Source organism: Brachyhypopomus gauderio, chromosome 2, assembly GCF_052324685.1.
Source record: "Brachyhypopomus gauderio isolate BG-103 chromosome 2, BGAUD_0.2, whole genome shotgun sequence".
Classification (NCBI taxonomy): domain Eukaryota; kingdom Metazoa; phylum Chordata; class Actinopteri; order Gymnotiformes; family Hypopomidae; genus Brachyhypopomus; species Brachyhypopomus gauderio.
This window is the reverse complement of record NC_135212.1, coordinates 2,759,083-2,784,447: the sequence shown is the minus strand read 5'-3', so window position 1 is coordinate 2,784,447 and position 25,365 is coordinate 2,759,083. Positions and strand designations below refer to the sequence as shown.

The window sequence follows — 25,365 nt, the reverse complement described above, 5'->3', positions numbered from 1 at the left end:
TCAATCCACAAATTCTTACAATGTACTGTTTATCAATGAGATTTCAACATTAAAATCATTGGATTCTGCTTTTTAAATACACAAAAAAATGTAAAATTATATATTTTTAACCCTATATAAAAGTCTATGGTTAGTGTGTTCAAAGATCTATGCTTTCATTTCATGTGATAATATTCACAGACAACAACTATATACCATAATAAAAAACAATATCATGTTAAGATAAACCAAAAGTTTTGTAGTTTCAAAAGTTATGTGTTTAATTTAACATCCAATGGTCCAATAAATATGCTACTCTTTCCTATTAATTTACGATGCTTGGGATGTATTAACATCTTAAGTTTCTGTTAAAACTACCAATATTACAATACATTTCTGTAAACAAATATTATTTTGGTCTTTAAATTCCAGCTTACATGAACATTTTACAGTTACCTTTTATTTCAGCAGATAAAAGAATGGTGTACTTACATAAATTAACAAACAACATTTAAAACAATGTAAAAACATTAACCAAAACAATAAAAGCAATAATAAAAGCTCAGCCATAATACATACTTTCAATCTCTTTATTTTGACAGTTGAACTTCAACGATCATGACAACTGAACTGACTCTAAAAAAATAAAAAAATAAATGTAAAAAACACAAAAAGATGGTTACTATGGATTTTTACAATGTTCTCGAAGTTGAAAAGATTTATAATAAATGGGATTCTAAAATATAAACAATAATGTGAACTAACAGCACTAGTTATCCTATATCATTCTCAGTTTATTGTGTTGTATGGACTGTAGCAGCATGTGCCAATTAAAAGATTCAGATTAGGATTGCTTGGGAAAAATGTTTCTTTGTTTCATTTACACACCTAGTAGAAAATCAACAACTTGAAAAATTTAGCTACACTGAATATGCTTCTACAACGAGAACTTTTAATTGTCTAATACAAAGCACAAGGGCCAATCACAGAATCTAATACTGCAATAATCGTTACAGATCATAAAAGGGCTTACACACAGTTGTATAAGGCATTTTCAGCAGTTACAGTAAGATGGTAAGGGTGCGGAAATTATTTTAAGAATTGCGCCTAGCTATATGAAACGATCACATCAAATATCTCATAGAACAACATCACTTCATTATCACTGTGCACTTGTGTTCAGTCCCAGTTCACTCACTGTTAGCTGTCACTACATATCATGTCGTTTCTCTCAATGATCTTGTTAGGCATCATTAAACCAGTGCCCACTGCCGCATCTGTGAAAAGAGAAAATCTAATGTTTCTGTTTTAACCTGCAACCTGTAGGCCATATAGTAATTCTGGGACATTGTGTGCACTTTTTAATCAATTTACAATGCATAACATTGTAACGTAAAATGCAAAACAATTCTGAAATCACAATAACCACAAATATCAGACAGTTTTGTTTGACATCCAGGAAGATATGAGGCATGTTGGTCAGAATTGGGCCTGATTTTGGCAGCTGTGTATGGTTTTGACTCGTACCTACATTTTTACAGGGCTTGCAGCTGTAGAGTTCCCCATTATTCAGTTTCTAAAGTAAACCCATCCATTTCTGACCAGGCTTTTATTGGAGTTTATGATTGCTTAAAGTGGAACAACTTTCAAAGTGACTGCACATAAGCTCATCATGGGACCATTTAAAAGTCATACAAATGTTTGGACTGATGGACTGATGGGTCGGCGAGAGGCCGCCATACATGAAGATGCTGTAAATTCATATTTTCCCCAACGTCAGCATGATCGGGCCTACACCTTCTGCTTTTTCAATCCCACTCTACAGTGTGGTTTCGCAACATCCCCTTCCAGGGTTCACAGTTCGGACACATCTTAAAACAGTTGTTACATTTTACTCCTATATTAAACAGTGATTACATTTTACTTTTATATCAAACAGTGGTTACATTTCACTTCTATATTATGTTAAAAGAATAAGCAAAGTATATGCTATTGCTAAGCAAAAAACCCAAAATCACAACACCGGCCAAGCAGCCACAGTCCCCTCGGTGCAGGCGGTGGGCCTCAGGCGGGCCAGCATCAGCATGACACCTAGTGGCAATGGCTCATCCAACCCCGGCAACAGCACATCCACCGGCAGCTAGACCATCCCCCAGGTGCCTGCAGGTGCCTGTATCCAATCGTCTTGGGTAGAGGCATGCAAGAAGATAGACAATACAGACTGAGTGGACATGAAATTAAACCACCGTTGATTTAAATGTACATAGCTCACTGTAACGTAGCTTGCACTGCGAAGCGAGGGGACGGACACAAATGCTGAGAAGAGCGAGATTTATTAAAGGGCATACCATCATCGGATTCAGAAAACCAGTCCGGGTTCATCACGGGAGGGCAGTCAGAATAACACGCATACACGGGCATAATGGCAACAGGGAAACACTGACAAGGCTGGGAGACACAAAACACGAGAACAACGGGCGAAGAGTAACCAAACTAGAACATACCACGATAAACCAAGAGAGAACGAATAACCGACAAGGGGCTAGGGAAACACAGGGACTATAAGTACACGGAACTAACAAGACATAGCTGAGGACGATAACGACACGGGCGTGGCAGACAGACAGAAACCAGGCAGACAGACAAGCAGGGAGGGGCTAACGGGCAAAGAACAACAAAGACATGAGGAACAGAGACATTGGAGTGACAGCGAGGAGAGGGGGGCGTAGCCCTACGTTACACTCACGTGCCAGTGACGAGCATGTGGCTCTGGCAGGCTAATCTATGGTGACCACAGACATGAGGGCTCACTGAGACATTGCTTTCCAGTCAAGTCATTGTCACAAATAGAGTGATGCCATGACACAGCTGGATGACAGCATCAACATCTCAGATCACCAGAAATCTCAATGTCTGGGGGCCCCCGAGCCCCTACACCTTACAAGGGGAATATTAGCTGAAGGCTTGATTAAATAGGTGAGTCTTAAGTCTAGAGTTAAAGATTGGAACTGTGTCAGAATCTCGGATTTGAGCTGGAAGGCTATTCCATAATTGAGGGGCTTTAAAGGAGAAAGCTCTCCCTCCGGCTGTAGTTTTACTCATTTTTGGAACTAGGAGAAATCCAGCATTTTGGGAGCGCAAAGGGCAAGATGGGTTGTAGTAAGCAATGAGTTCACTCAGATATTGTGGGGCAAGACCATTTAACGCCTTATAGGTTAACAGAAGAACTTTAAATTCAATGCGATATTTAATCGGTAGCCAGTGCAATGCGGCGAGAGTGGGACTAATATGATCAAATTTTCTAGCCTTAGTTAGGACTCTAGCTGCAGCATTTTGTACAAGTTGTAGCTTCTTTATGGACTGTTTAGAGCATCCAATTAGAAGACTATTACAGTAGTCCAATCTTGACGAGACAAAAGCATGGACCAGCTTCTCTGCATCAGCTAATGAAAGTAAGTGTCTCAGCTTGGCGATATTACGTAAATGGAAAAAGACAGCCTTAGTGATATTGCATACATGTCCATCAAATGAAAGATCAGAATCAATAGTGACACCTAAACTTTTTGCAGTAGATTTAGGTGTTACTGAAAAACCATCTAGGGTAAGGGGAATATCAGCCCAATTGCTTCTAGCAGCTTTAGGCCCAAGAATCAGCACCTCAGTGTTGTCAGAATTTAGTTGAAGAAAATTAGACGCCATCCAGTTTTTAATGTCCTGGACACAGTTCTCAATCTTGAGAGTTGTGGTGATATCATCTGGATTAGAATAAATATACAACTGAGTATCATCTGCGTAGCAATGGAAGCTAATACCATGCCTACGAATGATAGTGCCCAGTGGTAGCATATATAATGAGAATAATATGGGGCCCAGTACAGATCCTTGTGGGACACCATACTTTACCTTAGAATGCTCTGAGCATTCGTTATTTACTAGTACAAATTGGTAACGATCTGTCAGGTAGGACCTGAACCAGGAGAGTGCTTGACCTCTTATGGTCTGATGTTGAATGTTGCCAGTGGTTATGCTCCACAGGTTGGATGTGAGGAAGAGGAAAAAGAAGTTTTGGAAGGATCTAGATGAAGTGATAGATGAGATGAGGAAGCAATGGGTAGGTTTGCTTGGCGCCAAAGGGGGTCGATAAAAGGGAGCATACCTTGGTGTATTTACTTCCTGTCTGGATACACGAAGGCCTTGCAAGTTGTTTGGTGTGTGAACGTCATGCCTGGAGGAACTGAGGCTGTATTGGTGGCCATCCAATTGAGAAGCGGAGAGTTACACACAGTGGATTCAACCAGTAGGTCGCTGGATTGTCGTACGGAGACGTGCTGGTGAGTGGCTATTGGGAAGCATGGTTGATCAGCTTCTGTGCTAACTGGCTGCACCTTTGCTCGCATAGATTGCGAAGCATTGACGTCAACAGTGACCTAACAGGTGTGGATTTGAGCTTTGCCTGCGTATCTACTGGGTATGTACCTTTTAAGCACTATAATATTGTGTTTTGACCATTTATTGGTGGACAGCTACCATGCTTGTGTTCGTGGGTTTCGTTGCGTGTGCTTAAATGCTGTTTTGTTCGGGTTACAGCTACGGAGCCAGTAAGCCTCTAAGGGCAGAGTGAACAATTTCATCTTGAACGGAGTGGAGCTGTAGCTGGGGTGCTTGCAGGCCACTGTTTTTCCCTACCCAATATTTTTAATTATTTTCTGCATTTTAATAGATTGAGGTTCACGGCAAGGTGCTAATGTATGCAGCGCTATGAGTATATCTGCTGCCAAACCAGCTATTTTATAGTCTTCTGTGGGTTAAGCCTGTGCTAACTTACGTAGCGCTACGAGTATATCTGCTGCCAAACCAGCTATCTTATAGTCCGTTGGGGGTTAAGCCTGTGCTACTTTACGTAGCGCTACGAGTATATCTGCTGCCAACACCAGCTACTGTATAGTCTTTTGGGGGTTAAGCCTGGAGCATAGCAGTAACAGTTGTGATAGTCCTGCACAGCTCTTTTATGTCCAGTATCTGTTTGGTTATTTTTATTTGTTTGTTTGTGGTCAAGGCATGGGCCACCCCAGCGTCCAGGTTGTGCCCTCTGTGGGGTGTTGCGTCCAGGTTGTGCCCTTTTTGGTGCAGCCGCTTAGTGTGGTTACAAGGATTTGGTGTAGTAAAATTAGCGTTTGTGGTCATTTTGGAGTGAACACTGTGGGTGGTACATAGCCTTGGCCACGGGGTTTTTAGTCTGTGCAGTACTACTTAGAGTCTTTGTAATAGCTTACCTAGCTTATCCCCCCAATAGAGTGTCTATTTTTATAACAGAGTCTGTATATTTTTATATTTGAAATAAACAATATTGTGACCCAATTAGCAGAGGTGGGGACTCGAGTCACATGACTTGGACTCGAGTCAGACTCGAGTCATTAATATTAAGACTTTTGACTTGACTTGAAAAAATATTCAGAGACTTAGACTTGACTTGGACTTTTACACCAATAACTTGGGACTTGAATTGGACTTGAACCTGTTTACTTGCAAAGACTTGATTTTTTTTTACCCCAAATCTAAATTTTAAAACGCATATTAATATTTATAAAGTGCGCCCCATTAATTTAATTTCCGTCCTTCTGACGCAGACCAGTCCTCTGCTTTTCCACACTCTGTACGTGTGTGTGTGCATGGGCTGCAGCACAACCAATCAAATGGGGGGTTGGCGAACGTAAATTTTTTACCGGGCGGGGTGTAAAATGGACACAAATTAAGTATTATATCGCGATCGATCGATCGCCAGTGGTTGGTGCCAGAGCGAACTAGTAACTCATTGAATCATAGATGTGGATCAGAGGTAAATAAACTAGATTTTTTTCCGGCGTGAGATATTCGGATGTGTTGCGTGAGAGCGTGTGAAGACGGTCAAATGCGTGTGTCTCACGCTCAATGCGTGAGAGTTGGCATCCATGGGTTCTGTATCTGAACTCGGGGAAGAGAGCCTCTCTCTGTCACCATCATAATATCCAGTTCTATCTCAGCATGGATTGTGTATTTGAAGATATCTACGTCGAGAAAAAAATATATTGACAAAAGTGGAGCGAGTTTTCAGCTATGGGGACATCATTCATCGTGCACAAATGACATACAGACTTTTGGCCAGCAAATGCAATGCAGAATAGTTTACTGAAATGTCTAAAGTTGCAGATTCCTGTTAATTGTTCAGTTCTTATATTTGTTTGTCTTGTGTCACTCACACATGTTCTCCAATAAACCAGATAAGAGAAGAGAGGGAAAATGCTGTTATGGTTCTTTGTATTGTACTGTGAAAATATCAGCACTTTTTATTTGAACATGGAGTTCTACTTATGACTTTTTCACAGAATATTTATTTCTGGAAAATTGTAGTTTAAAGTATGAATATTTTTGCAGCTAAGTTTAACAAATTGAACTGTGCAATAAAGAGGTGTAATTTTAATTTTTTTTTATACTTCGTGTTTTCAGTTGCACATGTTTTATCAAGATTTGAGGAGAATACAGATTTAAAAAAGAACGCATGTCTATTATTTACATTTAAAATATACCTGCAACATTGGTAAAAAAAAAAAAAAAAAAGACTCGAAAGGACTTGAAATTCCAAGTTTCAGACTTGGGACTTGACTTGATTATTGCCTGTCTTGACTCGAGACTTGACTTGACTTGAGTGTCTTTGCTTGAGACTTGACTCGGTACTTGAGGTATAAAGACTTGGACTTACTTGAGACTTGCAAAACACTGACTTGGTCCCACCTCTGCCAATTAGATACCTGTTGTGTTATTGGCTGGTTCTTTGCACTCATTTATTTGAGTGGCCTAGCACGGGGTCCCTTTCTCCATCTTATAGAAGTGGCGTAGTCAAAGGCTATATGCATTGTGGGTGTGCATAAGTGGGTGCGTCGGTATTGGGTGTACTCTGAGACCATTCAAGTTAAACAAGGTAAACAGCACACCATCACAGGTGTCAAGGAAAGGAACCAGGAAGGACAGATGGTGGTGGATTCTGCCAAGAGGATGGAAATGGCTGTAGTCAACACGTATTTCCAAAAAGGAACATAGGGTGACCTATGAGAGTGGAGGGAGGAGTACACAAGTAGACTACATTCTGTGTAGAAGACAAAACCCGACAGAGATTGGGGACTGTAAGATTGTGACAGGAGAGAGCGTGGCCAAACAGCATTGTATGGTGGTGTGTAGAATGACTGTTGTTGTGAAGAAGAGGAAAAACGTCAAACCAGAAAAGAAGACCAAATGGTGGAAACTGAAGAAGGAAGGAATGTGGTAAAGAGTTAATAGAGGAGATGTTAAAGGCACTGGCTTAGACTTGTTAACAACTACAAGGGAATTAAGTTGATGAGCCACACAATAAAGATCTGGGAGAGAGTTGTAGAAGCTAGACCTAGACAAGAGGGAACTATTTGTGAGCAGCAGGGTGTCATGCCAAGAAAGAGCACCACAGATGCCAACTTTGCTTTGAGGATGGACAAGTACCGGTAGGGTCAGAAAGAACTCCAGAGTGCTGTCTGCTCGTAGAGCTTGTCAAAGCAAGCTATGAATAAAAGGGAAAGATCTGACTTATTTTTATGTTCCCTCATTCCGTACATGGAAAAAACACTACCACACTGGCAAAGGATGCTGGTTTGCGTTATTTTTAAGGAGGCTGCCGGTCTAATGAATTTACATTTCACTTTAATAATAATTCAGACAATACAGTTGTATTCAAGAGAAAAATGTTCATTTGTCTCGTAGAGAAATTTCTTTTAGATCCGGGGTTCCATATAGGGTATAAGAGCATGGCCTAGACTGCAGATTGACAACATGATTTCAGTGGTGTATAGAATTTCTCTATGAAAAGAATGAATGGAGATTGTCTGTTGCATCCTGTGGTAATAAAAATTACAACACAATACACACATTTTATTACTATGCCATTAGGGGTGCACGATATGGACTAGAATTGCAATGTGCGAGAACACTGTTGGATATCCCGATATCGATGTGAAACACGATAAATTAAGAATAAAATATAGAAATGTAATGTCTCTCTGAACAGCAGCACATTAATTTGTTTTGTTTTTTTACTGTGTAATGAATCCAGAATAATTCCAAATAGATAACACGTGTACAAGTAATAATAGTGCAAACATTTTGCACGGTGCAAGGCTGTGTTCTCAACAACATTTAGTAATAATAAATAATAATAATAATAAACCAAATGAATAAATAATTTTTCTAAGTAAATAATAGAAAAATAAGGTTAAAAAATAAATGAAATAGAATACCAACAAAATCTATCTTTTCTGTTAATAGCACAAACTTATTATAGCTAGAGCTCAGCATCACAGAAGCAACATAGCTGTCACGGTGGGGAGGATGGGTCGCCACCAGAGGGCGAATGTGCCCGTTCGTGTTCACACACAACGCACGCCCCAGATCACTACACTGCTCCCACGGTCCAATTCCCCTGAGTACTAACACCTGTTCACGATTATGTTGTGCACCCTTTTATTCCCGGAGGTCGTCCGGTCCAGTGCTGCACATTGCCCCGCTGGCTGTACCAAGCTGGACCTCGCTTCATCTGAGTTTTCTTTAAAAAAGTCATTTTCCTGTATTTTACAGGTATATTCTCTTATTATGAAAAAGACAGAAAAATACTGTATTTATTTACACTAAATATCTGTTAAAAATGTTTTTACAGTGTATCGCCACGTAAAAAATGCTAATTTTTCTTCGGCTTGCTCCTGACTCGCCATTTCTGCCTCTTCTCCGATTGTGTCATGTGTCACTGCTGTGCATCGGCGCGTGTGTAAAAACACTGGCTCTGATTGGCTACCATAACGCTGCCTTAGCCAATCGCTTACTGACTTGTTAAGTTAAACATTTGTTACACCGAGAACTGTGACCTATCGAGATCTGTTACTCCTCACTAGCCTGGGCAGGGGTCCGCTCGGATTACCGTTAGTATATCAATATATAGTAACGCACTGCTTTTAATGACCAGTAATGTCAACGACGTTGTAACAACAGGAAAAGTAATTAATTATATTATCCCGTTACTGACAAAATGACGCCGTTACCTAACGGCGTTATTCGCAACACTGATTAAGACACAATTGAATGGCTTAGTCTTACCAACATTTTTTTTATTTGCAGTTCAAAAGTGAAATAAAGCTCCGTGTTCACTAACTGGCAAACAAAATGCTTCTTCCAAACTACTGCAAGACCTCGTCCGGATAAACATGGAGTCCCAATCACAGAGCTGTCTGAAGAACACAGTTGGTTTAAATGAGAAAAGTCTGCATCCCGTTGCCAGGTTTCAGTTAAAAACAGAAAAGCTAAATTGTTCCCTGTAAATAAATCATTTAAGATATGACTTTTGTTTGTCACCGAGCACGCATTGACCAGGCACATTTTAAAAGAAAAGTCTGAAGTACTGTTTGGGGAGATGTTGGAGACACGTACCATCTCATGTATCACACATTTGTTGCAGTGTTCCCACAGTGGTGAAAATATCAATAACAAATGTGATTCATTAATATTTACCTTCATCCAAGCTGCTCCAATGTTTTAACCTCTAAATGACATTGCAGATATAAATCCTCAACACACCTGCAATCATAATGTGCAGTACAATGCAAATTTACATATACAATGTGCAATTTGTATTCTTGACCTGTGTCAGGGTTAAGCACACACCCCCTCATTAGGACACAGATATAAATGGCTTTACCTACTGAACCACTGGTATGTCTGATTTCTCTCGCTGAAGACATTGAGATTGTAGTGATGAATATGCTGCAGTATGGAATTCTTCTTGCTTTTGTTTCATGTGAGAAACCTCTAATCATAACGACAACATTTTAACAGGCACTTTGAAAATGTACTTTTTTCCTGACATCCCAAATTTACCCTTTTTTCAGGTGTTCATGGTCAGTCGTTGACCTCCTCTGACTCTGTGGTGGGGAGACCAGGAGAGTCCATCGCTCTGTCCTGTACTGTGTCGGGATTCTCAATGGGCAGCTACTATATGCACTGGATCCGTCAGAAACCAGGAAAAGCACTGGAATGGATTGGGCGCATTGATACTGGCACAGGCACTATATTTGCCCAGTCTCTCCAGGGCCAGTTCTCCATCACCAAAGACACCAGTAAAAACATGCTGTACCTGCAGGTGAAGAGTCTGAAAACTGAAGACACGGCTGTTTATTACTGTGCACGAGAGTCACTGTGACACAACAAGCCAATGAGCTGTTCAAAAACTGTTAGACCATGAACTAGTCAAGTTACTGAGGCATGACTAACCAGACCAAAGAAGTACCTTTTACAAATGTCGTTCAAAGCTTGAACATGATCGTCTAAGCTAGTGTTTTTTTAATGTTAGCAATTTCATGTAAGTTCCACCATTTTAAATTTTGTTAATAAATTATGCATCAGTCTCTCATAACGACAGGCAGTTTGTTCTAATCACATTATTTCTTACCAGTTTCCATGAACTAGTGGAGTTACTGACGCAACAGTTTGACATTTAGTTTGTCAGAGTCAAAAGTGTATTATCTGTAGTCAAGAATCCTGAAAAGACTAGTAGTATGCAGTATATTCTTTAAAAATATATTTTACCATATTTTGTGGTGACTTTAAAGTTTTCATAAACTGAGCTGTATAGCGGTTAGCTTATATGTTGACTAGCCTGAGTCAGGCAGGCATCTAAAAACAGATTTGGTGTTTGACAGATGTTTACAACAACACCAAGAAAATTCCACTGTATACATTCCAAGAGACGAGGGTAAAAAGTGGGAAACTTGATGCTGTATGTCATGTCACTCAAGATAATGCAGTGTATTAATGTGTAAAGCTACCAAATGTCATGGGTTATGGTAACTATTCTAACTATTACTCAAGTACTGAAAGTAAAAAGTACAAGTATTGCGTTTTGTATTAATTAAAGAAAGCAGTCAAATACATCACTTACAAATCAAAGCTGTCTATGACCACAAAGTATTCTGTATGTAAAAACAAGTAGCAACTTAAAAACCTGGGCATAACACTTTGTACACAAAAAACCCCTAGATAATCTATGTCCTGCTACGTCGTAGGTTTGATGCAGAAGTACAAGTTAGCCTTAATTTAGCTGAGAAAACAAGGTGTATTTTGGATGTAAAATCCGTCCGTTGGGTTCTAAGGGTGAGCCTACTGCCCTGCGTTTACCCTCAATAAATGCCCTCACCCTATGAAAAACTACACTATAAAAATGGGCACATGATTAATCAACACGAAACGAGACATGGCTTACTGTTGCTAAAACACAATTCAGCGTGACATAGCCTTTATGATTGCTAGCTAATGTTAAGTGAATACTGCAGCACGTCATGAACATAATTAGATTAGTTAGCTAGCTAAGACCGCTAACCTAACTAGTGCTTACTGATAGCTCAAGCTGGTGTGTCTTCTGTGTGTTATATTTGTAACTGACCTTGATGTGTTTCTTCAAGTTTGAAGGTGAATTTTTGAAGGCCAATATTTCCCACTTTTTAGGAGAAGGCACTTCATCCTATAAGAATTTTCTTTCACTCCGGTAAACGAAAACATTGTCTCTAGGTAGGGCCAGGGGTGGTCTACTTCCTTACCCTCACCGCCACGATCACTCGATGTTGGAGGTGTGGAAAGCCAATTTAAGTGGCCTACATTAAAACACCAACAAGCTTATGTAATACACTTATTCTTCTGCTCTTACCAAACAGGATACTGTAAGAGAATTACTGTCTGTGATGCTCAGAACACTCTGACATTCAATTCACTCCCTTATCTGTGTGTCTGCTCCTCAGTTAGAACCCCCCTCTCTCTCTCTCTCTCTGTCTCTCCCTCTGTCTGTCTCTCTCTCTGTCTTCCTCTCTGTACTTCAGGGTTGCCAACTCTCACGCATTGAGCGTGAGACACACGCATTTGACCGTTTTCACACGCTCTCATGCCACACTTCCGATATCTCACGCCGAAAAAAAAAAATCCAGTTTATTTACCTCAGATCCACATATATGATTCAATACATTTCTAGTTCGCTAGCTCTGGCGCCATCCACCGGCGATATAACACTGAATCTGTGTCCATTTTACGTTCGCCACCCCCCCCGCTCAACAAAATACACTCGCCACCGGCTCCAGGTTAAAATCTCACTCCAAGTGAACGTCAAAAGTTGGCAACCCTGGTACTTTTCCACTACTCCTAGATCCAGTCTACTGTGCCTCCTCTCCTGATAAGGAGAACACCAATCATACATGTTTGAATGTTTTTTGTATAGGTAAAAATAATATATTTGTTATTCTTACCCAATTGTGTTAAGACACATCTTCTTCGTTCTGTATTTAGCTACATGTATTATCATTAAACTTTGTAACTCTTTCCTGACACCCTTGTGTTGTGAATCTGTTTTCCCAGCGCTGGGCTACAGAACTCTGAGGTCTGTACAAATTTATAATCCTATAATACCATCTCTTTTAATGTGATAAAAAGCGAATTATTTCGAATAATTTCAAGTATATGTGTATTTGTATAAATATGCAAATTAGGCTGAAGGTGCTGAAAAATATTGCAAATGGACCTTTAAAGTGTCATACAAGTGTATGAATTGCACGCACAAAAATTGAGTGGTGCACGACCTTGCGCGGAGCCACCATGATTGCATCATTTTTGCCGCGCTGACCCTTGCGCAAGTCACGATGCGTCATGTATACCTAGCTTACAAAGCTCACATGTTCAGTGAAGGTAGCAGCAGAGGTGGGACGTGACCGGAGAATGAGCAGTTTTCTCATGAGACAGTCTGATCGCTTGACCTGGTGACAGCACCATCTACCGCTCTGGCAGTGTTGATAATATGGGTTTAATTCCTAGCTAACATGTTTATAATTGTAACGAGTAACTATACAGCATGTAAAAAATGTATCGGAGCAGGGCTGGACTGGTAATCTGGATATAGGACGAAAGCGGCCCCACCCTTTCTCTTCGTGGTCCGCTTTAGTAATTTTTTTAATTATTTTTTTTTGTTGTCGTACCCCACATACATAAATGACAATGAGGGGCCAGTCTAAACCAAAAATGCCAGGGCATTTGTCCCAGTCCAGCCTTGTATCGGAGTAAAAGTATTAAACTAATGGAAAATATGTAGTGAAGTAAAAGTGGAAGTAGAAGAAAAAAATAATACTCCAGTAAAATACAGATACAGCATTTTAGTACTTAAGTACAGTAATGAAGTAGTTCTACTTCGTTACTATACAACTCTGATAATTGTACATTGTTGTATATAACTCGTTTATTGTAATTGTTGTAAATAATATTATTGTAAATGTGGCCTGGGTGAGTAGGGAACTCGATGCTCTTTTGTTTGCAGTTTTTGTTTTTAGTTGGTTATTTTGAGCACGGTCGGTTCCGGTCGGTTCCTGAAGAAATATCCCTCCACTACTCCACTCCATCTTTGTTGTCACGGTGAGGCGGCCCCCTACTGGTCGCCTCCATCCATAGCAGCTGTTGTTGTTGTTTTGTGATGTTGTGTGCGTTCCTCAGGTGGGCGGAGCCCGTGATCTGTCTCACCTGAGTGTCGTTTGTTTGCCTATATATGCCTTGTCTTTGTACCAGTTGACCGCTGGTCATTATATCCTTAATTTGGAGGTTTTTGGTTTGCACACTTTCTATTAAACCATCCTTTTCCCCTGAGACTTGGCGTGATCGCTTCCATTTTAGTTGCTCACCCTGCCTGTCACAGTTGTGCTATTTCCCTTCGTTACTACAGAGAAAGAGAGAGAGAGAGAGAAAGACAGAACGAGGAAGAGAGTGAGCGAGCCACTCTTTCCCTCTGCCATCATAACGTCATCCCAGGGGTTGACGTCACCTTGTGCCTGGCCAAGGTTCCCCTAGGCCTGTGGCCGGCATCACATACACATTTACCCATGGCACATTTGCCCCTGCTGTGTGTGCTGCTGTGGGTTTTGCTACTGTCACAATCCTCTGTGCTCACTAGTGCCTCTTGCACTCATTTAAAAGTTGTTATTATTCACTGGCTGTAGTTTAGGTAACAAGGTAATAAAAATGTCAAAGTGACGTCTTAACAAACTAGACAAAGGTGAAAACTGGAAGAGAAGTGAAGGATCCTTAACTTTACTAAGGAAGGTAAAGGCCCTTATAGGCAGGGAATAATATGTCCAGCAATGGAAACAGGAAACATTTTTTTCTCAGAACAAGAAACATGAAGAGACATGACCGAACGATATACTTGAAAAAAAACACGGGTAGAACGCAAACAAAACAACCAGGAAACAGAAACAGAAACACAGAGTGACTGGGCAGCAAAAACGTACTCACAGAACACAGAAGTACTCACAGAACTGGGAACACAGAATAAGGATCACACTGGAATCAATGCAAGAACACAATCACCAGACAAGCAGGGAACAACACAGACCTCGAGCAGGGAACCGAAGTGACAGCTAGAGAGGGGGGCGTGGCCCTACGTGACAGTTCGATAATTCTGAGGTCAATAATTCAAATTGATTTATTTGAATTTCAAAAAACCTTTACCTTTGGCTGAGAGACATTTCTAATAGTCATGAAATTATACCAATCTGCTTTATAAATGCATCACCCGCTTAATAATTTGAATGATTTGAATAAATAATTGGAATAATTGACGTTTCAGCTTATGCAAAATGACCCAGTCTTTCTGTATGTATGAAAGACCTTCATCCTTTCACCCCAGTGGAGATCACGGCAGCATCTTCAACAGAGCCCACATACAACCATGATCTACTTATCTCTGATACTGATAATGAGAGCAGTAATCTGTAAGTCTCATGTAATGTCCTTGAAATAGAATTTTATTAATTTAATTATTTACATTTACATATTTTTGCTGTAAAGGTCAACTTATTTACATTTGTTTAAACAAGCAATTAAAATTGTATTGTATTTTTTTCTAGGTGTGAAATGTGATCTTGACCTAACTCAGCCAAGTTCATTGGTTATAAATCCAGGAGGATCTCTGACTATCAACTGTAAAGTATCAGGTTATTCAGTTACTGATGATAACTATGCGACAGGCTGGATACGGCAGCCTGCAGGGAAAACTCTGGAGTGGATCAATCACATTTGGGGGGGTGGGGACATTAGGCAAAAAGATTCTCTGAAAAGCAAGTTCAGTATTTCTAAAGATGCCTCCAGCAGCACAGTGACTCTACAGGGACAGAATCTGCAGCCTGAAGACACAGCTGTGTATTATTGTGTAAGGAGACCACACAGTACTAGATAAATGCATAATACCTTGACAAAAACACCCCACCCCCCACCACACACACACTTTTGTGAAGAAACAAGTTGAATAAATGTATCATAAGATCACTACAAAAGAGCCAACACCTTACAGGAAAAATGTCCTTAGATTTTTGTGACAGTATCTTAAATGTTGTGGTGTCACTGCATTCTTTATGCCGACCTTAAGACAAACTTTGCTTTGTTTTTTAAGGTACGTCTGTCACCTCTGCACATGCTCTGAATTTGAGGGATCGGTTATTTTTACCTTTTGTAACCACATCAAGCACAATATCAAACTCAATATAACCGTGTGTGTGTGTGTGTGTATGTGTGTGTGTGTGTGTGTGTGTATGTATGTATAAATGAATAAACTCATTTTGCTTCAACTTTTCAGAAACAGCTATGAATCCAATGATCACTTTGGTGAGTAGATGTATTTATGCATTTCATTTACATCCTCTGTAATATTTATTTGCCAGTATTCAAACATACATATAATGAACCTTGATGTTGCGGGTTGCAGGATCCAGACACTGACACAAGGGAGGTTCACCATCTCCAGAGATAAATCATACTCTCAATCACTACAAGGAAGGTTCACCATCTCCAGAGATAAATCATACTCTCAATCAGTACAAGGGAGCTTCACCATCTCCAGAGATAAATCATACTCTCAATCAGTACAAGGGAGGTTCACCATCTCCAGTGATAAATCATACTCTCAATCACCACAAGGGAGGTTCACCATCTCCAGAGATAAATCATACTCTCAATCAGTACAAGGGAGGTTCACCATCTCCAGAGATAAATCATACTCTCAATCAGTACAAGGGAGGTTCACCATCTCCAGTGATAAATCATACTCTCAATCAGTACAAAGGAGGTTCACCATCTCCAGTGATAAATCATACTCTCAATCACCACAAGGGAGGTTCACCATCTCCAGAGATAAATCATACTCTCAATCAGTACAAGGGAGGTTCACCATCTCCAGTGATAAATCATATTCAAAATCAGTACAAGGGAGGTTCACCATCTCCAGAGATAAATCATACTCTCAATTACTACAAGGGAGGTTCACCATCTCCAGAGATAACAGCAAGATGCAGGTGTATCTACACATGACCAGTCTGAAAACAGAAGACACTGCTGTGTATCACTGTGCTCGAACACCACAATGAAACAGAACACTGCAGATTAAGACAAAAACAGACCATATTGACATATTCCCACTTCACCAATTCATCAGACAAATCAAAGAACTTGAAATGAGAAATAAAATTTAGAATCAAGTAGAGAGAGAGCACTGAAAAGGTACAGAAAAAAATATTTAGACTCTTTTGTGGAGTGGCTTCATGTGCACATTTGCATAATTTGGGTTTTTAAAAAGAGGACAGTAGGAAGGTGAGAAACTTCAAGGAACACTCTGAAAATCTTCAGTTTTCACCAATCACCACTGTGGTTGACCTCACATTTAACAGTGATTCATGAGCTTAGTGGAAGGTAGTTGGAAATGCAGAAGACGGTAGAGATAGTTGTATACATCAGACAACCCCTCATCAATGTCAAATTGGACATTACCAGTGAATAAAACAATGGCATTTTATCCATTATGTACAGTACTAGCATATAATTTATTATAAATTCAATAATCTCATCATGAATTTGATTTACATTGGTATATTTCAGTGTTGTTGTAAGTAGGCTATCTATTGCTATATGTAGGTGCAGCTTCTTCTTCTTTTAACTTCTTGCATTGGAGTCAATGACGCGAGACTTCATTGAAGATTTTCAAAATTTACTAAATGAAACATTTCTCATATGACAAAGTACAAATTGTCTTGCGCTATATAGCTTAGCTCCGTGTGGTAACGGTCAAAGACTGTTGTGCTGTCACTCTAACGGCTACTGCAGCTTCATGCCTAAAAATGACGTTGTGCGTAAAATTAACGTTATTACTGTAGGCAAGACAATATTTAACAGACAACAATCAGTCTTATATTCAAACACTCAAACATTACAAATAAATAAATTATAAGAAACTATATTCTCTACATAATGGCTCCAACACTATATTCAGACATATTTTTTTACTTTGAGGATTAGGGTAATACAATGATTACCCTAGTTCCTCAGTGATTTTATCCTTGACTGAATATCCCTTTGGTCAGCTAGGGAAAGCTTATTATGCATTCATTTGTGTGTGTGTGTGTGTGTGTGTGTGTGTGTGTGTGTGTGTGTGTGTGTGTGTGTGTGTGTGTGTGACAGCAAAGTACTAAATCCAGTAGGCACTCCCTCTGTGCAGTAAGACTTCTTGTCCCATGCACATTCCTCATAAACATAGAGACTAAAACTATGATGGAATTTCTTTACAAACTTTTGTCTGCAAAACTGAGCGTGTTACAATAGTACAGTATGTGAGTTTAACATGAACGTTCTTACTCTGCATATGGAACAGTCTTTTTTACCTGTAGGGGGCAGTCTATGCAAACAAAACTACACATTTTCCTCAATAGATGGGGTCTCCATGGGAAACAATTTGTCATTCAAAGTAAATAAATATACTGTATAAATATACTATAACTGTTAACCAATGCTGTAAACATCAGATATCATATCACATCTTGTCATAATTAACTTCACAATTACAATTAACTTTAGAAACCCTGGCATGTGATTGAAAGTTCAGTGGTTCAAACTCCACTACCAGAAGTAACCATAGCTGCAATGTCATGGAGAAAGACGCCCAACTGCTCCCTGGGCACCACTACAGGTGTGTGACCACTGTACTGGCTATGTGTGTGTGCACTCTGGATGGGATAAATGCAGAAATGTAAAACTAGATCAGGTCTTGTCTGAGGGATTCTATGATTTCTCTTAAATAGCCTGGATCAGACAGACAATATTTAATCATCTTCACATGAACACACTATCAGCTACTCACAGTTACTCAGGCTGCTGTGACTTTCTGTCACATTATTCAGATCATCCTCAAAAATGAGCACTTTTAAATGTTGCTATTATGATCTACTCATCAGCTCATGACAAATACTCATATAAATGATAACAAATAGTTTGATTCCAACTACTGATTTATATTTACAAGGTTTTCATAACCGGCAGAGTTTTTGTCAGATCTCGTCTGAATCCAGCATCTCCCTGAATCCAGCATCTACCTACCTTAAGGTCTTAAGGTCTAGTGCTGATATTAAGAACATACCCAGTAGATACTCATTTCTTGACAAATGACTAATGATGAGTAGATTTTTTGCATCTGAAAAAAACAAAAGAAAAGACTTTTGGACTCTTTGGTGTGAAACACTGGTGGAGCCTTCCAGTAATGTGTTGTTCCTAAATTTGTTCTGTTCTTAAAAACAGTTCAGTAGTGTTCTGCTCTTAAAGCCTGTCCAGTAAAGTTCTGTTCTTAAAGCCTGTTTAGTAAAGTTCTGTTCTTAAGGTTTCTTCAGTAGTGTTTGATTCTTATGTGTTCTTACATATTCCCCAGAGGGGATATTTATAGCTTCTATGGGTGGGCTATGCAAAAAAAAAATGCTTCACCAATTTATAGCTACATTCACTTCAGTAGTTTACTGGTAAGTAAAAATTTATTCATGACAGGAGCTGTGATTTCAGTTCTTCAGAAATGGGTCTATTCAGATTACTGGAATGCATTGCTGTGTCAGTTTTCTTTCACTGTAAGTTTGACTCAATTGTCTCTTTATAAAATGTTCACATCTACTTGACATCTAATTTTTATGCTTGCTCTTATATTTCAGATTCTCTGAGTCAAACTCTGACAGAGTCTGAGCCAGTGGTTATCAAACCTGACAATGCTCATACACTGACCTGTACAGCCTCTGGGTTTAACTTTGGTATCTACTGGATGGCTTGGATCAGACAGGCACCTGGAAAAGGACTGGAATTTGTTTCAACTATTGAGTATGACAGTGATAACAAGTTTTACTCTAGTGCAGTTTATGGCCGGTTCACCACCTCAAGAGACAACAGCAAGAACCAGGTGTATCTGCACATGAGCAAACTGAAGACAGAAGACACTGCTGTGTATTACTGTGCTCGTGACGCACAGTGAAGCAAGAGATTGCAATGCTCAGCAAAAACCTGATCTTCACAAATAATCATTTAGTTAAAGCTGCTCTGAAAATGCCTTTACAGCACTATTACTTTATTTAAATGCTTTTAAAAATGCTGCGTTGCTTTGTGTTACTCACTCAAGTGTTAATATGTTTTAAAAATTCATTAGACATTTTATCACTGGTCAGCTAAACACTGTGTAATATGGGTGAACATATCAAAAACAGACATTTATAATTTTTTATATATTAAGGAACTGCCTTCAGGGTAGATGGAGGGCATATGCAAGTGAACATCCAAAAAACTTGGATGATTCTGAATCTAGAAGTTATGCAAGAGTTGTAACAGGCCAGCAAGGCTGTCTGGGTGGTCAAGGGTGAATATCCCCTAACAGACTGTGCTCCTGATGGACACTAAGTGTCATAGTGGGGAGGTCGGGCCACCACCAGAGGGCGTGTGCATCCACACACACACATGGCACACGTCCCCGAGCACCAAACCCAATCACTGCAGTATTGACACCTGTAGCCTGTCATGTTTGCCACCTTTTAAGCCCACAGGTCGTGCAGTCCAGTGCTGCACATTGTATGGAGACTATTCCTCAGGTCACTGGACTTGTTCCCTCCCTGTCGTCTTACTGTCGTCAGATACAAGGACTGGGTCTCGTATTAGAGTACTGATGCAGCCTATCCTGCTTCTGTTTCTCCTTTTGTTGAATATGGATAATAAAGAGTATGATATGCAGCCTTCGCCTCCTGCCGCCTCACTACCCCCGTCACACTGTTACGGTGACAGTCCCGGACCCTTCCCTGTGGGCGTGCCATTACGTTGTCTGCGTGTCGTTATGTCCATGTATGTATTTCCGTGGGTGTGGGTCGTTTGTGAGCGTGTTCGTTGTCGCACCTGTGCCTTGTCTCGAGATCACGAGGGTCTGTGTTAATCACCTATTTAATGTGCGTTCGCCGTCACGCCTCTTCCCCTGCACATCGCCACGAAGAGCAGGTGGAGATGCAGCAGGACCCCATATGTGCGCGCCTGCTGCATCAGGCTCAGGCGGCCGATAATGAAGCGGAGTGCTTTCGGCTGGCCGCAGAGAGAATGTGGAGCGAGAGGCGCAGCGCTTCGCTCCTGGCATACCCTGAGGAGGAGAGGAGAGAAGACTCCTTCTTTCAGGCTGCGTGGAGAGAGGGTCTCCGCGCAATGAGAAGGGAGTCCTCCCCCCTGGCAAGCTGTGAGGATGGCGATGAGGATCCGCTGGTGGTGTATGCGGGAATGGTGGCGGCAACCCCTCCCGAGCTCGAATCAGGGAGTGAGGATTCGGGAGAGGAAGAGACGGGCGACAGAGCTAGCTGTGTGCCGTCGGTGTACTCCGCCTCCACCGTGTACTACGGCGAGGAAGACATCAGCCCCCCGCCGTCTGAGTGTTCAGCGCCCACCGAGCACTCCTGTGAAGAGGAGGAGGAAGAAGTCAGTCCCCCCCCCCCCCCCCGTCCGTATACTCGGTCGGGAAGGAGGAGGAGGATGTCAGTCCTTCTCTATCCGTTTACTCGGCTCATACCGAGTATTACTGCGAGGGATATGAGAACGTCAGCCCCTCTCCCTCCGTTCACCTGCTCCCCTCCAAGCACAATGGCGAGAGCGACGAAGAGGATAGCGACGCTCAGTGCTCGGAGGGCACCGTGCAGTCCGCGCGGGAAGACCCTCGGGGCCCTTCAGAGGTGAGCGATATGGACTGCTCCCGCTGCCCGACCCCGGAGGAGCCCATGTCGCTTGGTCAGAGCGTTTCCAAGAATGAGGAGGAGATGGAGACGGTGAGGGGCGAGGCGACAGCATCCCCGGGAGCGCAGAGGGACCCTGGTATAGCCAGCGGTCTGAGGAGGGGGTTCAGCGTGCCCTTGGAGACGCCGCGGACCCCAGCCAGCGCGCGGCAGAAAGCCAGGACTCCGGTGGCGCCCAGAAGGAAGGCTGAAGCTCCCAGAGGGAAGCCACCGAGAGCACGGTTAGCGGGAGTCCCGAGCAGCACAACGCGCATGCGGAGGGACATCCCGAAGACCGGGGGAACTCCGCCGCCTGGACCGCCCGCTGCGTCTGCTACCCCAGGACAGACCGTGCCTCCGCTTGCGCTTTGGCAAGCAGCCGGAGCGATCCCATGGCTGCCAGTACCTGTCTGTTTGTCTGTCCCTTTGTTCTTCCCTTTTCCCTCTTGTGCCTTTCGTGTTTAATGTTCCCGTTTGCGTGTTTGTTGCTGTGCCATTGTTTAATGTATTTTCCCCTGTCTTCCCAGGGAAGGTGTTCTAGGGCTGTTCGTGGTGGTTCCCACCGTCGGGGGAGACGGCTCTCGGAGGCTCGTGATCCCGGCGGCTCCAGACCTGCCCGTTGGTGTAGGTTCGGGGCTTTCCAGCTGCGCGGGACGCTCCGGGAGTAGCGAGCCCCTGGCGGGGGGTTCTGTTACGGTAACTGTCCCGCACCCTTTCCTATGGGCGTGCTGCTACGTTGTCTGCGTGTCGTTATGTCCATGTATGTACTTCCATGGGTGTGTGTTGTTCGTGAGCATGTTCGTAGTCTCACCTGTGCCTTGTCTCGAGATCACGAGGGTCTGTGTTAATCACCTATTTAATGTGCGTTCGCGCAGTGTCTTGTGCTCATCTTTGTCTAAAGTTTTGTGCCTGTGTGAGAGTCTGTTAATTGTACTCGCCCTCCGCACGGAGCTTACCGTATTGTTTCTGTTTATTAAACGTTCTATGTTGCACCGTTTTTCACTCGTCGTTCCTCCTCCCTCAAGTGTAACAAAGAGGGTAACCTAGTCACTTTTTAAGGTGGATGAAAATGGTTTGGAGCAAGTATGGAATTCCCTACTCTTTTATTTTGTCACTGTTCAAAGTATTTTTGCTATATGGCAGGTCAGCCTGGGTAAATGTCCTCAGTGTTCAGCTCAAGGTCAGGTTTTTTTTTTTTTTTTTTTTTTTTTTTTTTGTAATTTTTGTGTTAACGGGCCGCCCAATGGAGGATGGGTTCCCTTTTGAGTCTTTGTCCTCCCAAGGTTTCTTCCTATTCCCCACCATCTAGGGAGTTTTTCCTTGCCACTGTCGCCTTGGCTTGCTCATTAGGGATTTGGACCCATATTGTCATGGGCTGGATTCCAATCAGTTTAAACACTCTCAAAAAAAACTCCAGGACACGGATAATTCTTTCCATGAAGTTTAGTGAGAATCTTGTGAAACTGTAACAATTACAACGAGACGTTTCAATCAGCATACACGTCAACATAGCATATGGATGAGCAGCATAGCATGACTACGTAACTAGTTATGCATAAAGATGCTAGCGAACACAGGGTATAACGTCTGCATACAAGCAATATATAGGTTGTACTCACAGACAATGCCTTAGCAAGGAGGGAGAGAAAGTTTGAGCTATGGCTGCAGGCAGGATGAACACACAACTGACCATGACAGGTGCATAACAAACGCTACTTCTTACTACCCAGAATACATCTCTGCTTTATCGTCATAGTAACGAAACAACTTAGTTACAAAATCAAACAACTTATCGCTGGGGCATAACACTCCCCGCCTGGGCACTCTAAGGCCCACACTAATGAGAAGATTCAGTCTGTGGGGAAAGAAGCAGAACTACTTCTGTAATAGGGCGTAAGAACGTTCTCTTAGTTCCATCCTTGATCACTTCCACGTCGATTTTCCGAACCAGCTTGTCCTCTCCTGGAAAGGTTCTCCTGACAATACCCATAGGCCACTGGTTTCTCTTCGCTTCAGCATCCTTCAAAAGCACTACATCCCCTTCTTGGAGACTCGGCCGTTTCTTTTGCCACTTATGTCTGAGCTGCAGCGTCTTAAGGTATTCCCGCCTCCACCTATACCAAAAGGAGTCTGCTAAACCTTGAACTCGCTTCCACTCCTCCCGAAAGAGAGCTGCGTCCTCCATGCTGGCCAGTGGTGGAGGGGGTGAAGTGCCTGTCTTGAGGGTTAGAAGCATCGCTGGGGTGAGAATTAGTGGCGACTCCGGATCTGATGACACTGGGACGAGAGGTCTCGCATTCATGATCGCTGCTACCTCTGCCATGAGGGTAGCCAAGACCTCGTGCGTCAAGGGAAACCTCTTCTGTTCGAGCAGCATGCAGTCCAGTATGCGACGGGCGATGCCAATCATTCGTTCCTAAGCCCCACCCATATGGGACGCGTGGGGTGGGTTGAAAACCCAGGTGAAATTTTGAGTCTCCAAGAATTTCTCCATGCTGTGGAAGTCTGGACTCTGTCTGTCCATGCTCAACTCTCGAGAAGCACCAACAAAGTTGGTTCCGCAGTCCGAGCGTATCTGCCTTGCAGGCCCCCTGATTGCAAAGAACCTCCTCAAAGCATTGATGAAGCTGCTGGAACTCATTGCTTCGATCAGTTCAATGTGAACTGCTCTTGAGCACATGCACGAGAACATCACGGCCCAGCGTTTGGAGTTGGCGGTTCCTCCTCTCGTGCGGCGTGCAACGATGTCCCACGGTCCAAAGACGTCCACACCTACGTAGGTGAAAGGGGGTGCAACTTGTAGGCATTCCGCTGGCAGAGTTGCCATCTGCTGGCATTCGGTCTTTCCTCTCAACTTCCTACAAGTGACGCATTTGTAGAGCATACTGCTGATGCGGCGTTTAGCACCTACCAGCCAGAACCCTGCCGCTCGGATGGCACCTTCGGTCATATGCCTCCCTTGGTGTTTCACCGCTTCATGATAATGCAACACAAGCAGGGTTGCAAGATGATGCTGGCCAGGTATGATAATAGGATGACACTCGCTCATGCCCAGTCTCGCTTGCTCGATCCAGCCTCCTACCCTGAGAAGTTGGTCTTGATCCAATGTGGGGTGCAGCTTCCACAGACTGCTGGAAGGTTGGATATTGGTTCCTGAACCAATGCAGGTCAGTTCTTCCGCATAGTACTCACTTTGGACACTCTTCACGATACACGCCTTGGCTCTCAGCAGCTCTTCTTCTGAAGGACGACAAATGTGCCACCCTCGGCATCCATCCTGGGCTGAACGAGCAAAGGAACGTGCCACATGAACGAGACGTGCTATGGCCATAAGAAGAGCTCCGAAGTCGGAAAAGCGTTCAAACCGCTGTGGGCGTATCACATTTCTAACGACGTGTGTGAAGCTTGTGAGCACTTGGGGTCGCACTTCTGAGTCAAGGTCAGGCTCAACCATCTCGTATGTCTCCTGAGAATCAGACAAGCATGAAGCTGCGCTATGAAGAAAGATTGGTCCCTTGAGCCAAGCTGTGCTGCTCAGTAAGGCCGGCGTTGTCGTTCTTGACCCGATGTCAGCTGGGTTGAGGTGCGTTGGGACGTACCTCCACTGACCAAAACAAGGAGATTGGCGGATACGCTGGACTCTGTTGTGCACGTAGACATAGAATCTCCTAGATTGGTTGTAAATGTAGCCTAGCACGACTTTGCTATCTGTGTAGTAGATGATGCTGTCGAACGTGATATCCATCTCCGCGACTATCATCTCAACAATCTCGACCGCAAGCACAGCGGCACAGAGCTCGAGTCTTGGAACGGTCGCTCCAGCTGGAGGAGCTAACTTCGCCTTCCTGAAGACGAATCCGATTCCACTCTGTCCTTGGTGACTCGTTATCCTGATGTAGGCCACAGCTGCTATTGCTTTTGTTGATGCGTCTGCAAAAACACAAAGTTCTCTACTCAACGCACCCGTAGTAGGTCTGCAGACCTTCTAAGTCCCGAAGCGACTGTTTCCATTCAGTCCACTCTACCTCTTTGTCTCTGGGGAGCGGCGCATCCCAGTCTCCTCCTTGCATGGTGAGTTCTCTAAGCATCAACCTCCCGTTGACTGTGATAGGTGCAAGGAACCCCAGAGGGTCATAAAGACTATTCACAGTCGAAAGCACTCCCCTGCGAGTGAACGGCTTCTGATCGTCCTCAATTCGGAACATAAAGGTGTCTGCGAGCATGTTCCAAA

The 25,365-nt window shown here is 42.6% G+C and overlaps 1 gene segment (V, D, J or C); it reads left to right on the top strand.

The window, feature by feature from the left end:
- Nucleotides 1–9,714: 9,714 nt before the first annotated feature.
- Nucleotides 9,715–10,225, top strand: LOC143508969 (Ig heavy chain V region 6.96-like). The segment is given in 2 exon segments: nucleotides 9,715–9,823; nucleotides 9,915–10,225. Coding segments are annotated over 2 exon segments (420 nt in total).
- Nucleotides 10,226–25,365: the final 15,140 nt, after the last annotated feature.